The sequence below is a fragment of the Pangasianodon hypophthalmus genome, unplaced genomic scaffold, assembly GCF_027358585.1.
Source record: "Pangasianodon hypophthalmus isolate fPanHyp1 unplaced genomic scaffold, fPanHyp1.pri scaffold_112_ctg1, whole genome shotgun sequence".
Classification (NCBI taxonomy): domain Eukaryota; kingdom Metazoa; phylum Chordata; class Actinopteri; order Siluriformes; family Pangasiidae; genus Pangasianodon; species Pangasianodon hypophthalmus.
Genome location: NW_026514209.1, coordinates 5,001 through 22,522, shown reverse-complemented (window position 1 = coordinate 22,522; position 17,522 = coordinate 5,001). Strand labels below are relative to the sequence as shown.

General features: G+C 44.1%; 1 protein-coding gene across 1 annotated transcript; it reads right to left on the bottom strand.

Annotated features, from left to right (window-relative positions):
- Nucleotides 1-3,861: 3,861 nt before the first annotated feature.
- Nucleotides 3,862-5,914, bottom strand: LOC128317918 (uncharacterized; the record flags this gene model as incomplete). Its single annotated transcript, XM_053231925.1, has 4 exons — nt 5,781-5,914; nt 4,879-4,986; nt 4,016-4,734; nt 3,862-3,915 (listed from the first exon to the last, which is right to left on the bottom strand). Coding segments are annotated over exons 2-4 (836 nt in total), but the record flags the coding sequence as incomplete, so codon positions are not given.
- Between the last annotated feature and the right edge of the window lie 11,608 nt (nt 5,915-17,522).

The window sequence follows — 17,522 nt, the reverse complement described above, 5'->3', positions numbered from 1 at the left end:
AGTAAAAATGGAGGGGGGGGGGGGGGGGGGGGGAAGACAACATTATTTAAATAAAACAAGGAACCTAAGGGACCGGATAGGGCGTGCAGTTTTTCCCAAGTCAGATCCACACCCCATATCCGGCTGAGTGATCAAAGCACAGGATCCCGGGTGAAAGCTCCATTCAATGTCTGCACACTCCCATGTCCACATACAGCTCACATTTACCTGTAAATGTATTCATCTCATGGGGCAGATTTGGGAGTTAAGTTTATATCCTTGGAGCCAGGGTACCCACTCCAGTAGAAGAGCAGGGAAACAAAAGAGGGTCAAGATAGAGAAGGGGGAAGATTAGGGTTAGGGTAGGAATAAGGCTTGGGGTTAGGGTAGGGGGTTAGCAGTTAGGGTTAAGTGTTAGAATTGGGGTTCAAGATGGGAGATTGAGGTTGGGGTAGGGAGGGGGAAGGGAAAAGGGTTAGAATTGGGCTTGAAGTGAAGGTCATGGTTCGGGTTAGGATTAGGGTTCAGGGTAGGAGGGAGAGATTAGGGTTAGGAGTTAGGGTTAAGTAGGGTTATGGGGTTGGGGTTAGGGTTCGGGTTCCTGGTAAGAGGTTGAGGTTAGGGTTAGGGTTCATGGTAGGAGGCTGAGGTTAGGGTAAGGGTCAGGGTTAGGGTTAGGGTCAGGGTAGGAGGTTGAGGTTAGGGTTAGGGGTTAGGGTTAGGGTAGAAGGTTGAGGTTAGGGTTAGGGGTTAGGGTTAGGGGTTAGGGGTTAGGGTTAGGGTAAGCGGATTAGGGTTAGATTAGGAGGGTTGGGAGTTAGGGGTTAGGTTAGGGTTAGGGGTTAGGGGTTAGGGTCAGGGTTAGGGTTAGGATCAGGGTAGAAGGTTGAGGTTAGGGTTAGGGTTAGGGTCAGGGTAGAAGGTTGAGGTTAGGGTTAGAGTTAGGGTTAGGGTTAGGGTCAGGGTAGAAGGTTGAGGTTAGGGTCAGGGTAGAAGGTTGAGGTTAGGGTTAGGGTCAGGGTAGAAGGTTGAGGTTAGGGTTAGGGTTAGGGTCAGGGTAGAAGGTTGAGGTTAGGGTTAGGGTTAGGGTTAGGGGGTTAGGGTTAGGGGGTTAGGGTTAGGGGGTTGAGGTTAGGATTCGAAATAAGGTTTTGGAGTTGAGGTTCCGGTCCAACCCAGGTGCGGAATGATGGTTGGGGTTGAGGTAAAAGCTCAGAAATTGTCTGGAAATAAAGTAAAGCATCACAATATTGTGGTTTTATAAAAAGTTATTCAATTTATTTTACTGGATCAAACCATGGCATTGACCGTCCCAGTGGAAGAAGTGCTGAAACCTAAAAAAAGTGCTGTAAGTGCTAGTAAAAGTGCTAACAATTGAGTCAAGTGAAAAGTGCTAATAATCAAACAAGTGCTATATAAATACTTTAAACCATATTTACAAAGTGTGTATTTGTGCGTGCACAAATCCACCAAGTTGTGTTTAATCATCAAACCAAATCAAAACAAAACCAAACGCTCCACCGAGACGTCCATTATACAACGGATTGCTCCAGTATCAAGTGCTATTTTTACTCACAATAAATGTGACAGAATGGGTATAAAAAAGAACAAAGAAAAGAAAGGAGAAGAAGAAGAAGGAAAAGAAGAAGAAAAGAAGAAAAAAAAGAAGAACAAGGTAAAGAAAAAGAGCAGAGGACAAAAGAAAAACAACGGGGGAAAGAAGAGAATACTGTAAAAAGAAGAATGGGTTAGCCCTATTTCCTCTCTCTATATGGGTATCTCTGGTTCCAAGTCTCCAAGTCTAAGATGTTCTCCTAGTATTGAAGCCATGAGGATGGTCTGTGTGCAGTTTACTTATCCAATATGCTTCTCTTCTTCTTCTCTGTTCCCTGTTCCATGCCCTATTGGCCTCCAAACCCGAGATCCTGAGCTTCTGTATCCCAACCCTTGCAAAATGGCATATTAAGTGTGTGTTGCGTGGTCTGTGTTGAATGGAGTAAATGTGTTGTTTCAGCCTTTGTTCCAGACTGTATTCAGTTTCTCCAATATATCTCTTATGGCAGTGTGTGCAAGTGATCATGTAAATGATATTCGTGGTCTTGAGGTTTGTTCTTTGTGGCACTAGGTGTCCCTTGTTTCCCATCTCCACTGACCTGAGCTGTTGAAAATGTGTTGCTAATATAGGAGGAATCACTCGTCGGTCTGATTTCAAACTGGCCCTGACCAGGAGATCCCGTAGATTTTTATTTCTTCTATAAGCTGATATTGGTTTGAATGACCGAAGTGGTGCGTATAGTTCTTGTGTTTTTTGGAATTGTTGTTTAAGCTTATTGTTGAGGATTTTGGATGTTTCTGAAAAAGTCGTGACTATGGGGATGACATCCTTGGGTTCCGGCACCAATCGTGTTGGGTTATTTCTGAGATCCTGCAACGTGTCTCTTTTAATGGCTCTCAAGAATCTCTTAGAATACCCTCGGGGTCTAAGGGCTTTGAATAGAGTTTGTGTTGCTTCATGGAAATGTTGATTAAATGAGCAAATTCTATGAAATCGAATGATTTGTGATTTGATTACCCCCTTGAAAGTATGTCTAGGATGATAACTTGTTTTAAATAGTAGAGAGTGGGAATCAGTGGGTTTGAAAAACACTTTAGTATGTAGTGTTTTGGAATTATTCTCCGTCGGGATGGCAAAAACTGTGGTGTCTAAAAAGTTAATGTTATCCGAATTAAGAGTTGCTTTGACTTTAATGTGTTTATGATGGGAATTGGCCAAATTCAAAAAGGTGTCAAAATGTTCCCTGTCATGGTGCCAGACCCCAAAGATGTCATCCAGATATCGATAATACACTGCGGGTAAGTGGGGACACTTTGGAAACAATGTTTCTTCCCACTCAGACATATAAATATTCGCGTAGGCTGGAGCAAATTTCTTCCCCATAGCGGTTCCTTGAACCTGTAAATATAATTGAGAATTAAATTCAAAGTCATTGCGGGTTAAATTTATTTCCAACAGCTGAAGAAGTTCTGCATCTGGCCGGCTTGAATCTGGATACCTGTTAAAACATTTCGTTATTGCCTGCAATCCTGCCTCTGTACTGATATTTGTGTAAAGGCTTTCCACATCCACAGTGAATAGGAAGGCCGAGTCTGGAATTGTCATGTTCTTGATTTTGTTTATAAAGTCATATGTATCTTTTAAGTAACTGGGATGAAGTTGTGAGACAGGATTGAGGAAATAATCAATGTATTGTGCCACATTGTAGGTCTCACTCCCACAATCCGACACAATCGGGCGTCCCTGTGGAACCTCGGAAGGGACTGTCCACGCCTGTGGGTCTTTATGAATTTTGGGCAATAGATAAAATTTCCGCTGCCTTGGTGGGTTTGGACCAATAAGGTAATTAAACTGTTTAGTGTTAATGAAGCCTTTCTGTTTTAAGTCCTGTAAAATGGATGTTACCAATGATTGTGTTTCCTGTTGTAATGAGTGTGGAAGTAAAGTGTAATGATTGGTATTGTTTAATTGTCTATTTGCTTCTAGTAAGTATTGTTGTTTGTCCATTATGACGATCGCTGAGCCTTTATCTGCCGGTTTAATTATTATATCTTTGTTGGTTTGTAATTCTTTGAGTGCTCTGCGTTCTGTGGCGGTTAAATTGTCTGCTTGATTGTTGGAAAAATCTGAAAGAGAATTGATAATCATCCTGTTCTTTTTAATCAACTGCTTTATAGGTAAACTGGTCTGTTCGGTGCTCGGTTCCCATCTGGATTTTTCTGTAAACTGTAAGTGTTCTTTACATTTTGTGTATTGGAAGTGGTCTAAAATTTTAAGTTGTCTATTGTAAGCGTGGACATCCCTCCCCAGCTCCCCCAAGTCCATACCGCATGGCGTCGGGATGAAGGTGAGACCCTTGCTGAGTAAATCCTCCTGCGGACCTGTGAGACAAAACGTTTTGGATAGGTTAATGATGTTGGTGTGCTTTTTGTTGTCTGTTTTATTGCACTTCACCATTCCTAAAAGTTTAACTGATCCAACCAGTATGTAAACATTTGTGAAGCCGTTTCCGTGGTCCAGTGGATAGGGTCCCTCGGGTTCACCTTGAACCTAAGTGGGTGAAGTTCCTGCAATGGATTACCATGTGCCAGTATATGAGTGTTCAGTTTTGTTAGAGTTTCTTGTTGTCGTCTAGGTAGGATATCCGAGTAGTTTAATAATGGGGTGTAGATCGTGGCATTGGGAAAAACCACTGCAGCAATTCTCCACAGCTCTTGCAACTGTTTTTTTGTTGTACTTTCGAATGTTTGTTCTCTATTATTGATTCCTAATGATAGGACGACTTTTTGAGTGTTTGGATTAGGGGTTAATTTTTGTAACACCTTGGCTATATGTAAAAAGTTGGCTCCAGGGTAACTATCCACCTGAACATTTTCGTCACTAAAATAGGGAATTCTGGACAGGTTGGAGTCCCCTATAAACAAAACTGGTTTCTTTACTTCCAGTGTCCAATCTGCAATCTTTCTAGTGGTGTTAGGATGTCTAGTAGGAACCCAATGGTTCCTCACTTCACAGGTTTTTATTTGGGGCTCCACCCTGTCCGGATGTTCCACATGCAGGGGAGTCAATGAGAAAGAGGAAGGGGAAAGGGAAAGGGAGGATTCAGATCGGGCTTTTCTCAAGGACGTGGTCTTCCTTTCTGTAGACCCATTCATCACCTCCTTCCTCTCCTGCTTCCTATCCCCCTGGGTCGGCTCCCCCTGTGAATCAGCAATAGTAGGTTCTATTAGAACACTAACATTATTTAGGATTGCTGTTCTGTGAATTGTGGATGGAGTGTTAGCTCTCTGTTCTTGCTGCTTAAGTGTATTCAAAGGAACTTCATGTATTAATACACTAACTACCTTGGTCTTATCGGAGTTGTTGTTTAAAGGCCGAGGTGTTCCATTGCTTTTCGATAAATGCATCTGTGGAGAACTTGCCACAAGGTTTGTGTCGTCTTTACTCGGACTCTGTTTGGAGGAAGAAGAGGAAGAGATTGAAGAAGACAACGAAGAAGAAAAAGAAGAGGCGGCAGTGGAAGAAGGATTAGAGGAGCTGTTTGATACTTGGATAGGCAAACATGCAGTTCCTCCATTTTCTGTTTCCACTAGATTCTGTTCCATTTGTGTTTTGGCCTTTTCTATTATGTCTTCCCTCAATTTGTGTTTGAATCTACCTTTGGCCCATTTAACTGCTATCTGCCATTCTGTTTCCTCCATTTTGTGGATTCGATTCAGTAGTTCTGCTTTCACTTGAACGTAATGGTCTTTGAGGATCTGCATATTTGCCTTCATCCAATTTTGTGTGTTTTCCGTAATTCTATGTAGAGTTTGTTGCTTGGGGCATGCCGGTTTGATAAACTGTGTAAGTTTGTGTGTTTGTTTAGACATGCCCTTTGGAAAAATTTGCGTATGTAGAGCTGTTGTCACAATGTCTTCATGGTGTGTGGCCTGTATGAATTTAAAATACAACTTCCTCAAATGTCTATCTAAAAATTCCCTGGGTTTTGAGTTGTGTAGATGCTGGTCTGTGTGTAGTGTTTGTTCCACCCCATCTGTTTCCAAAGTCTCCAACACTGTGAATCTGTTTGTTAAGGGAATCATTGTGCCTGTAAAAAAACTCCTTTCGAGGAAAAAAAAGGTTAAAAGAAAGGAAAGATAAAAACCAAAAGGAGAAAAGTCTTCATTGGTCTTACCCCATGAGTATGCTGATAAGAATCCTTGGGAAAAGGATCCTGTAGCTGATTAACAACTCAGTTCCTTACCAGAAGGCCTAAGCGGCCTAGGAGTTCACCAAACAGGAAGTTTTGTAGGCCCCTCTGGCTTGGGTGTTGTACTCCAAAAAGAAGGGGGAATAAAACCGAAAAAAAAGGAGGGGGGAATAAAAACCCAAAAAAAGGAAGGGTTTAAAAATGTGAGTACTCACAAAACGGTTTAAAAAGGATTTTTGTCCATTAAAAAAAATTTTTTGTGTAAAACAGGACACAAAAATTGGCAATGTTTTCCCCGTCAAACAGTATCTTTTTGATGTGCAGTTCACGGTGCTTTTTGAGTTCGACGTCCTAACGTTTCGCAGGGAATCCTGCTTCTTCAGAGGACATACGCTTTTTGTTCCCATCCATATCCTTAAATAAGCTCTGGGGTGGGATCTAGGTTAAATTAGGGGTGGAGCTAAAATAAGGAGGTTCTGTATAATTGGTAACTATACCTGTCTGTCTCAAAACTGCCTATCTATTGGTTGTGAGTCTGAAGGAAGTGTGTGGCTTTATGGGTAATGACTTTACCTGGATAATGTAGTTTAAAACTGTTTTTGTAAACCTTGGTTCTCTTATTTTCCACCAGGTCTTCCCAGTAGTCTGTGTGGTGTAGTGGTATAGACAATAGTCTCCTACACCTAGCCTCCCTGGTTCAAGACCCACAGCAGGCAAGAGAAGAGAGCCAAGAATAAGAAGACTGCCATTGAACACAAATGTACTGGAAAAAGAGTGGGTATTAAAAAAATATAAAAAACCTTAGAAATAAAGAATAGTAAGGAAAAAAAAGGGGGGGAAAGGATAAAAATGGAATAATACAAAAAGGTGATAAAACCAAATAGGATAAAGATTACGAGATTAAAACAATAAAAGTAAAATAATTAAAATATAACTAAATATGTAAGGTGTGTACTAAGAATATGGTCTGTTCCTCTCTTTTGTTTGTAGTGGCACAGGCTAGGTTAGGTTAGGGAAAGATCAAGTCCTCATATGTTGAGTGTATGCTCTTTAGTGCACAGGCTCACTTTGTTCTATTCTAGAGTTAAAAAGAACGAGGCCAGACCCGTTTTCTTATACAAATACAAAAAAAAAAAAAAAAAAAAATTTTTTATATATAAATTGGATCCCTGGGTAAGGGTGATCCTTAAACAGTGCAAATTTAAAATCCCCAAATGGTAAATGAGTAAATAAAAAATAAAAAATATAAATTTAAAAAACATAAAATATATAAATAAATAAAATAAAAAGAAAGGATGCTTTTTTTAAAAAATGATTAAGAAAATAAAATCAATAAAGTTAAAATGAGAGAGCTAAATAAAAATAAAAATACCCACTAAGTTCAAAAGGAACAGTGACCTGGAAAGGGACCAGGAGTCCCCATAAAGAAAGTAAAAATGGAGGGGGGGGGGGGGGGGGGGGAAGACAACATTATTTAAATAAAACAAGGAACCTAAGGGACCGGATAGGGCGTGCAGTTTTTCCCAAGTCAGATCCACACCCCATATCCGGCTGAGTGATCAAAGCACAGGATCCCGGGTGAAAGCTCCATTCAATGTCTGCACACTCCCATGTCCACATACAGCTCACATTTACCTGTAAATGTATTCATCTCATGGGGCAGATTTGGGAGTTAAGTTTATATCCTTGGAGCCAGGGTACCCACTCCAGTAGAAGAGCAGGGAAACAAAAGAGGGTCAAGATAGAGAAGGGGGAAGATTAGGGTTAGGGTAGGAATAAGGCTTGGGGTTAGGGTAGGGGGTTAGCAGTTAGGGTTAAGTGTTAGAATTGGGGTTCAAGATGGGAGATTGAGGTTGGGGTAGGGAGGGGGAAGGGAAAAGGGTTAGAATTGGGCTTGAAGTGAAGGTCATGGTTCGGGTTAGGATTAGGGTTCAGGGTAGGAGGGAGAGATTAGGGTTAGGAGTTAGGGTTAAGTAGGGTTATGGGGTTGGGGTTAGGGTTCGGGTTCCTGGTAAGAGGTTGAGGTTAGGGTTAGGGTTCATGGTAGGAGGCTGAGGTTAGGGTAAGGGTCAGGGTTAGGGTTAGGGTCAGGGTAGGAGGTTGAGGTTAGGGTTAGGGGTTAGGGTTAGGGTAGAAGGTTGAGGTTAGGGTTAGGGGTTAGGGTTAGGGGTTAGGGGTTAGGGTTAGGGTAAGCGGATTAGGGTTAGATTAGGAGGGTTGGGAGTTAGGGGTTAGGTTAGGGTTAGGGGTTAGGGGTTAGGGTCAGGGTTAGGGTCAGGGTTAGGGTTAGGGTTAGGGTTAGGGTTAGGGTCAGGGTCAGGGTCAGGGTCAGGGTCAGGGTCAGGGTCAGGGTTAGGGTTAGGGTTAGGGTTGGGGTTAGCGGTTGGGGTTAAGGGTTAGGATTAGGGTTGGGGTTAGGGTTAGGGTTAGGGTTAGGATTAGGATTAGGGTTGGGGTTGGGGTTAGGGTTAGGGTTGGGGTTGGGGTTGGGGTTAGGATTAGGTTTAGGATTAGGGTTGGGGTTAGGGTTGGGGTTAGGATTAGGGCTGGGGTTAGGATCAGGGTTGGGGTTAGGATCAGGGTTAGGGTTGGGGTTAGGATCAGGGTTGGGATTAGGGTTGGGGATGGGATTAGGGTTAGGATCAGGGTTGGGGTTAGGTTTAGGGTTGGGATTAGGGTTGGGGTTGGGGTTAGGGTTAGGATTAGGGTTGGGGTTAGGGTTAGGATTAGGGTTAGGGTTAGGGTTAGGGTTAGGGTTAGGGTTAGGGTTAGGTTAGGGTTAGGGTTAGGGTTAGGGTTAGGGTTAGGGTTAGGATTAGGGTTGGGGTTGGGGTTGGGGTTAGAGTTAGGATTAGGTTTAGGATTAGGGTTGGGGTTAGGGTTGGGGTTAGGATTAGGGCTGGGGTTGGGATTAGGGTTGGGGTTGGGATTAGGGTTAGGATCAGGGTTGGGGTTAGGTTTAGGGTTGGGATTAGGGTTGTGGTTGGGATTAGGGTTAGGGTTAGGATTAGGGTTGGGGTTAGGGTTAGGGTTAGGATTAGGATTGGGGTTAGGGTTGGGGTTAGGATTAGGGTTAGGATTAGGGTTGGGGTTGGGTTTAGGGTTAGGATTAGGGTTGGGGGATAGGGTTGGGGTTAGGGTTAGGATTAGGGTTGGGGTTAGGGTTAGGATCAGGGTTGGGATTAGGGTTTTGGTTAGGGTTAGGATTAGGGTTGGGGTTAGGTTTAGGGTTGGGATTAGGGTTGGGGTTAGGGTTAGGGTTAGGGTTGGGGTTAGGGTTAGGATCAGGGTTAGGTTAGGGGTTAGGTTTAGGGTTGGGGTTAGGTTTAGGGTTGGGGTTGGGGTTAGGGTTGGGGTTGGGGTTAGGGTTGGGATTAGGGTTTGGGTTGAGGTTAGGTTTAGGGCTGGGATTAGGATTGGGGTTAGGTTTAAGTTTAGATTAGGATTAGGGTTAGGATTAGGGTCCCCAAACCGTGGTCCCAGTAGGGACTGAGACCAACGTTTGGCACGGGCCTGCCTAGTGTCAGATCACTGGTCATCCTCATTGTCCCTTTTCATTCAGTCCCCACGGATGTTTTGAGCCCAACTTTTGGATCCAGTCCCCTTCTGCCCGTCTTCGGGCATTACAGGACCAGTTCCTGTTGTGTTGGAGTCCCATAAACCTCAGTTCTCCCAGGCCATGGTGCAGAAAATGCCGCACGATCCATGTGTGTGTCTCCTTCCCCTTCCTGATATTATAGAGGTGTTGGGTCATTCTCACTGACAGGGCATTCCCCGTTTCCCCCACATATTGCATATTGCATTTATTGCAATAAATTAAATAAACACAATTGGAGACCCGTAGATTTAAAATTGGCCGAATTGTAAAAATTTCTTTTGTGTTGGGATTAGTAATGTAGCGTTTGGGTCGAAATCTGGTCCTCGTAATGTCCCTCGTTCTGTTCTTCTGTAGCGGTCTTAATTTGCTTTTAACCAACAGATCTTTCAGATTGTTGTTTTTCCTATAGGCTGAAATGACTCTGTATTTATGTAAGATTTCCCCCTCTGTCATGAATTTGTCGAAATTTTCTTTAATTTTTCTATTTAAGGCTGTACTGCCGTCAGAGAACGTGGACACAAAGGGGATGATTTCAGTGCCCTCTCGTGGGGTCTGCTCATTCCGTCTTATGCAGGTCAGGAATCTCCTCAGGCACCCTCTCAGGAATGAGCGGGAATATCCCCGTTTCCTGAGTGCCCCAAATAGTGTTTTGGTTGCCCTCCAAAATTCCTCGGTCCTGGAGCATATTCTGTGGAATCTCAGGAGCTGAGACTTTATCACCCCTTTAAAGGTATGCTTCGGGTGAAAGCTCTCCTTATGTAGGAGTGCGTGGGTGTCTGTGTCCTTAAAGTAGACTCTGACCTGCAATTGTTGAGTTTCTATGAAATCTTCCCCTTTGTATGTAACTGTGTCCAAGAAATTAACTTCGGATGAGTGTAGTGTGTATTTGACTCGTATAGATTTGCTGAAGTGATTAAGATGATTGACAAATTTTTCAAATTCTTGTTCTGACCCCTGCCAGACCCCCCAGATGTCGTCCAGGAACCTGTAATAGTGAAGTGGTTTAACAGGCCAGGCTGCCAGGGCTTCCTCCTCCCATTTAGCCATAAAAATATTGGCATAGGAGGGGGCAAATCGCTTTCCCATAGCCGTTCCCTTAATTTGCAGAAAGAGTTCCGAATTGAATTCAAAATCATTTTTTGTCAAATTAATTTCTAACAAATCTAATAAATGTTTGTCTGGTCTGCTTTTATCCGGGTACCTGGTAAACCACTCCTGGACTGCTTCCAGCCCTGCCGACGTGTCTATGTTTGTGTACAGACTGTCTATGTCTATCGTGAACAATAGACATTCTACAGGTAAGCGCAGTGTTCGGATTTTATCAATGAAATCGTAGGTGTCCTTAATATAGCTGGGGTGTCGGGTGCTGAGGGGGTTCAGAAAATGTTCAATGTACTCCGCTGTCGCATAGGTGTCACTACCACAGTCGGAGACAATGGGGCGGCCCGGAGGCATCTCAAATGGGACGCTCCATGATTCGGGATCCTTGTGGATCTTGGGAAGGAGGTAAAAAAGTCTTGGGCGTGGATTGTCTGATCCCATCAGGTAAGTTAACTGTTTTTTGTTTATAAAACCCTCTTCTTTCAAATTTTCCAGGATTCTCCTGATTTCTGGGCCTGTTTTTAAAAATAGGGGTTCGTCCAGCTTCCGATAATAGTGTGGCTGATTTAGTTGGCGATAAGCTTCCCGGATATAGGCAGTTCTATCCATAATCACCGCCGCACTGCCTTTATCAGCCGGTTTAATAACCACATTTTTGTTTTTTCTGAGCTGGACTAACGCCCGTCTTTCAGGGATACTCAAGTTAGATTTTTGTGACCGATTCCACGATAGGCTTTTAAATGCATATTTATCGGCCCTGATTACTTTTCTGACCTGATTGGGGACTTGGGACAGCCTGGGAGTCCAACTGGCTTTTGGGGTGAAGGGAAGAGGTTCTGTCTCGCCCCTGTATCTAAAATAGGACATTAGCAGCAGTCTTCTATGATACTGCTGCATATCAAGAGCGAGTTGTTTTTTCATGTCCCTATCGATTTTCGGTGTTGGAACAAACGTTAAGCCCTTGTTTAGAACCCTATATTGGTCTTTAGTGGGTCTGAAGTGTTTAGAAAGGTTTACCACCTCGAGACCCCTCTGTAGCCCCCAACTAGGGTTTACAGGGCTTTGAAGTTTAGGTGGTTGCACCAGTGTTCCAACACTGACTTAGCACAGCTCGGCGTCCAATGGATCTGGTCCTGACCGACCTGGAATTGAGCCTCCGGTAACAGAGGTAAGTATGGCATGTTTTTTTTAATGTGTGCATTTAACCCTGCTAATACATCTCTTTCTTCCTTTTTCAGGTTTTGGCTGTAATTGATCAGAGGGATCCATATGGCCGCTTGAGGAAACCGTTCTTTTGTCATCTTTACGGCCCTCTGGAGTTGTTTGACTGCCGTCTCCCTCTGCTTTTGACCCCTGTGGTTTATACCGAAGGCCAGGACTATCGTCTCCACCTCGGTTTGTATACTGGCCCTGGATATGAATGCCTCTGCATGTCTAAATGTAGCCCCCGGGTAACTGTCTATTTGCAGGTTCTCCAGATCATGTGGAGGGATCCTGCTCAGGTTAGAGTCACCCACAATGCACCACTTTTTTTTGGCAGTAAACATCCAATTTACCATTTTTCTAGAGGTGCTCAAATGCCTGGTGGCTTTGAATACCCTAGGTGATGGGGATGGTGTTACAATTGGGGTCAGTTGGGGCATAGGTAGAGGACTCTGCTCTATGTCCCGCTCTGAGATGCAGAGCAGAGAGTCTACCGACAGATCACCGGCAGTAGTTGTCTGTTGGGGATTGGGCATTTCGTGGTGAACGGTTACAATTTGTGACAGTACGTCCTGGGTGGCGCTCCGAGGCTTCAGAATACCTGCTGGAGTGGCCGCCTCAGTGACCTCATGGGTCGTCGGGCATGTACTGATTGCGAACATATCCGGGATGTCATCCACGTTCACTACTGCCGGATTTTGTTTTAGGGGTTTTGGTTTGTTAACGGCCACTCTGGGCTTTCTGGGCGTCCTGGGTGGGAGCGGTGTAGGTGGTAAAGAGCTAAGTTGCAGAGGTGGTAGTGCGTCAGGGCTTGGCGGAGGGGAGTACCAGTTTCGGGTGAGGGGTGGAAATTCCGTGGTGTTAGGAATTTCCTCCCCCTGTGGGGCAATGTCAGTGGGCGGGGGAGCTCGATCAGGTTTGCATGCTAGTGAGGTGAGCAGCGCTTTTACCTCCTCGATCGGCTCTGCCATGTGTCTCTTTTTGAATTTATTCTGGTACCATTTTACGGCAATGGCAAAAGCCGACCTCCAGTCATCCACGATCCAATCAGCCAAAACCTCTCCCTCCCCGGCAATGCACTGGGCGTAATGATCCTGTAAGATCAATTTGGTTGTATAGGCCCAGTTCTTTGCATTACCCTCTATCAGTGTTTTGGTTCGGGATGTCAATTTAGCTGGTTTAATCACCTCTGTAAGGTAGTGTGTGAGCCGTGAAAAAGTAGTGGGCTCTGTGTTTTGGTCCCTCAAGACTTTTTGGTGATGGTGATGTGACCTAAGAAGTTCGAATATTTTTTTAACTAGCGATCTGAACTTTTGGTAATTTGGGTCCTGTTTATTGTGAGTAAGTGAGGGTTTGTTATCTTGTCTACTGTGGGATCTCTGAACTCTGCTCTCAAACCTCACTTTTTGTTGGGATTGTTTTTGTGTGAATTTATTGTGAAGAGATCTAGGTCTCTGGAAATCCACACGTTTACGGCCTGCACTCAAGGATCTAGGTGTAGGTCTTAGCCATTGAGAAGAAGGGGTTATTCTTTGTGGGGAGCGCCTGGAAGGGCGTTCCCCATGGTTCCAAAAATTTCTCACTTGAGAGTAAATTTGTGTATTATGTGGGGGTCTATACCTCCCAGCCACAACATCACTGTAACTCCTCTGGAAAGACAGAGGCTCATGCCGTTCTAGTCTGGGGTGAGGAGAAACATAATTAGGCCTAGAAGCTGGTCTAGAAGTTAGTCTATATTGACCAGCCCTTGGTCCTAAATAAAAAGGCATTTTGGATTAAATGAAATGAAATGAAAAGGCAAGTCAGTTGCGCAACGTTTCGGTTTATCTCAAACCTTCATCAGGCATTGACTTGCCTTATAGTAAAAAAGGAGAACTTTTTTATAGAGTGCTTTGGAATAGAAATTATTCTCTCAGAAAAAAGGTGAAAAATCAGTGAGAGATAAATATACAGAACAAAAATGTTTCTTTTAAAACGTAAAAATTAAATTAATTTAAGATTCTTTAAATGAAATCAACCAAAATGGGTCTTGAAAGAAATAGTGTTTTGGAATAGAATTTATTCTCTCAGAAAAAAGTTGAAAAATAAGTGAAAGATAAATATACAGAACAAAATTGTTTTTTTTAAAAAGAAAGAAAGATAAAATGAATTAAAGATTCTTTAAATGAAATAAATCAAATGAGTCTTAAATGAAAAAAAAGGGGGGGGGGGGTTGGCAAATAATTAAACAAAAATAAATATAAGGGAAAAAAATAAATAAAAGGAAAAAAAAGGTTTTTAAGGGGAAGATAAAATTAAAGATGCTTTAAAGAAAAAAAATCAAATGAATTTTGAGTGAAATTTAAATGGTGGCAAACAATTAAATTAAACAGTAAGATGGGTGAGTTTTAAACTGAAAGGCTCAATGGCAATGTGATAGCTGCTGCACAATTCGGTCTGGCAAATGAGTGCCTGGTAGCAGCTGCTGCCTATTTAAAGAGGAGGCTCCGCCCCTTTTCCTCCAACGGACCAAATTCAAAAAACTCTCAGTCGCTATTGGTCAATTTGAAAAGGGCTCTGAATTCAAACTAAAAATATTTGGAAAAATAATTCTGTACGTTTTTTCTTAATAAATTTAGCTACTTTTTTACATTAAAGAGTTTAACAATGAAAACATGGTGCCTTAAAAATTATCTACAGCATTCAATGAACATGTCACTGTAATCATAATAGGATAATGATATAATAAAATAATATACTATATTAATTATTTACAATGAGGATTCTCCCTAGACCGGGATGTGATAGTCCTCTAATGTGTATCACTGATGTCCTAGTTCAGTTAATTCCCTATTTATTAATTGTGTTATTGTGATCTAATATTTTGTTCTTTCTTTTCCTTCCAGGTGCTGGTGATTAGCCCAATAAGAGACCTGGGTGGATGTCCAGAAATGGCTCCAGGCGGCACTGGCTGGATTAGGATTAGGGTTGGGGTTGGGGTTAGAGTTAGGATTAGGTTTAGGATTAGGGTTGGGGTTAGGGTTGGGGTTAGGATTAGGGCTGGGGTTGGGATTAGGGTTGGGGTTGGGATTAGGGTTAGGATCAGGGTTGGGGTTAGGTTTAGGGTTGGGATTAGGGTTGTGGTTGGGATTAGGGTTAGGGTTAGGATTAGGGTTGGGGTTAGGGTTAGGGTTAGGATTAGGATTGGGGTTAGGGTTGGGGTTAGGATTAGGGTTAGGATTAGGGTTGGGTTAGGGTTAGGGTTAGGGTTAGGGTTAGGGTTAGGGTTAGGGTTAGGGTTAGGGTTAGGGTTAGGGTTAGGGTTAGGGTTAGGGTTAGGGTTAGGGTTAGGGTCAGGGTCAGGGTCAGGGTCAGGGTAGGGTTAGGGTTAGGGTTAGGGTTAGGGTTAGGGTTAGGGTTAGGGTTAGGGTTAGGGTTAGGGTTAGGGTTAGGGTTAGGGTTAGGGTTAGGGTTAGGGTTAGGGTTAGGGTTAGGGTTAGGGTTAGGGTTAGGGTTAGGGTTAGGGTTAGGGTTAGGGTTAGGGTTAGGGTTAGGGTTAGGGTTAGGGTTAGGGTTAGGGTTAGGGTTAGGGTTAGGGTTAGGGTTAGGGTTAGGGTTAGGGTTAGGGTTAGGGTTAGGGTTAGGGTTAGGGTTAGGGTTAGGGTTAGGGTTAGGGTTAGGGTTAGGGTTAGGGTTAGGGTTAGGGTTAGGGTTAGGGTTAGGGTTAGGGTTAGGGTTAGGGTTAGGGTTAGGGTTAGGGTTAGGGTTAGGGTTAGGGTTAGGGTTAGGGTTAGGGTTAGGGTTAGGGTTAGGGTTAGGGTTAGGGTTAGGGTTAGGGTTAGGGTTAGGGTTAGGGTTAGGGTTAGGGTTAGGGTTAGGGTTAGGGTTAGGGTTAGGGTTAGGGTTAGGGTTAGGGTTAGGGTTAGGGTTAGGGTTAGGGTTAGGGTTAGGGTTAGGGTTAGGGTTAGGGTTAGGGTTAGGGTTAGGGTTAGGGTTAGGGTTAGGGTTAGGGTTAGGGTTAGGGTTAGGGTTAGGGTTAGGGTTAGGGTTAGGGTTAGGGTTAGGGTTAGGGTTAGGGTTAGGGTTAGGGTTAGGGTTAGGGTTAGGGTTAGGGTTAGGGTTAGGGTTAGGGTTAGGGTTAGGGTTAGGGTTAGGGTTAGGGTTAGGGTTAGGGTTAGGGTTAGGGTTAGGGTTAGGGTTAGGGTTAGGGTTAGGGTTAGGGTTAGGGTTAGGGTTAGGGTTAGGGTTAGGGTTAGGGTTAGGGTTAGGGTTAGGGTTAGGGTTAGGGTTAGGGTTAGGGTTAGGGTTAGGGTTAGGGTTAGGGTTAGGGTTAGGGTTAGGGTTAGGGTTAGGGTTAGGGTTAGGGTTAGGGTTAGGGTTAGGGTTAGGGTTAGGGTTAGGGTTAGGGTTAGGGTTAGGGTTAGGGTTAGGGTTAGGGTTAGGGTTAGGGTTAGGGTTAGGGTTAGGGTTAGGGTTAGGGTTAGGGTTAGGGTTAGGGTTAGGGTTAGGGTTAGGGTTAGGGTTAGGGTTAGGGTTAGGGTTAGGGTTAGGGTTAGGGTTAGGGTTAGGGTTAGGGTTAGGGTTAGGGTTAGGGTTAGGGTTAGGGTTAGGGTTAGGGTTAGGGTTAGGGTTAGGGTTAGGGTTAGGGTTAGGGTTAGGGTTAGGGTTAGGGTTAGGGTTAGGGTTAGGGTTAGGGTTAGGGTTAGGGTTAGGGTTAGGGTTAGGGTTAGGGTTAGGGTTAGGGTTAGGGTTAGGGTTAGGGTTAGGGTTAGGGTTAGGGTTAGGGTTAGGGTTAGGGTTAGGGTTAGGGTTAGGGTTAGGGTTAGGGTTAGGGTTAGGGTTAGGGTTAGGGTTAGGGTTAGGGTTAGGGTTAGGGTTAGGGTTAGGGTTAGGGTTAGGGTTAGGGTTAGGGTTAGGGTTAGGGTTAGGGTTAGGGTTAGGGTTAGGGTTAGGGTTAGGGTTAGGGTTAGGGTTAGGGTTAGGGTTAGGGTTAGGGTTAGGGTTAGGGTTAGGGTTAGGGTTAGGGTTAGGGTTAGGGTTAGGGTTAGGGTTAGGGTTAGGGTTAGGGTTAGGGTTAGGGTTAGGGTTAGGGTTAGGGTTAGGGTTAGGGTTAGGGTTAGGGTTAGGGTTAGGGTTAGGGTTAGGGTTAGGGTTAGGGTTAGGGTTAGGGTTAGGGTTAGGGTTAGGGTTAGGGTTAGGGTTAGGGTTAGGGTTAGGGTTAGGGTTAGGGTTAGGGTTAGGGTTAGGGTTAGGGTTAGGGTTAGGGTTAGGGTTAGGGTTAGGGTTAGGGTTAGGGTTAGGGTTAGGGTTAGGGTTAGGGTTAGGGTTAGGGTTAGGGTTAGGGTTAGGGTTAGGGTTAGGGTTAGGGTTAGGGTTAGGGTTAGGGTTAGGGTTAGGGTTAGGGTTAGGGTTAGGGTTAGGGTTAGGGTTAGGGTTAGGGTTAGGGTTAGGGTTAGGGTTAGGGTTAGGGTTAGGGTTAGGGTTAGGGTTAGGGTTAGGGTTAGGGTTAGGGTTAGGGTTAGGGTTAGGGTTAGGGTTAGGGTTAGGGTTAGGGTTAGGGTTAGGGTTAGGGTTAGGGTTAGGGTTAGGGTTAGGGTTAGGGTTAGGGTTAGGGTTAGGGTTAGGGTTAGGGTTAGGGTTAGGGTTAGGGTTAGGGTTAGGGTTAGGGTTAGGGTTAGGGTTAGGGTTAGGGTTAGGGTTAGGGTTAGGGTTAGGGTTAGGGTTAGGGTTAGGGTTAGGGTTAGGGTTAGGGTTAGGGTTAGGGTTAGGGTTAGGGTTAGGGTTAGGGTTAGGGTTAGGGTTAGGGTTAGGGTTAGGGTTAGGGTTAGGGTTAGGGTTAGGGTTAGGGTTAGGGTTAGGGTTAGGGTTAGGGTTAGGGTTAGGGTTAGGGTTAGGGTTAGGGTTAGGGTTAGGGT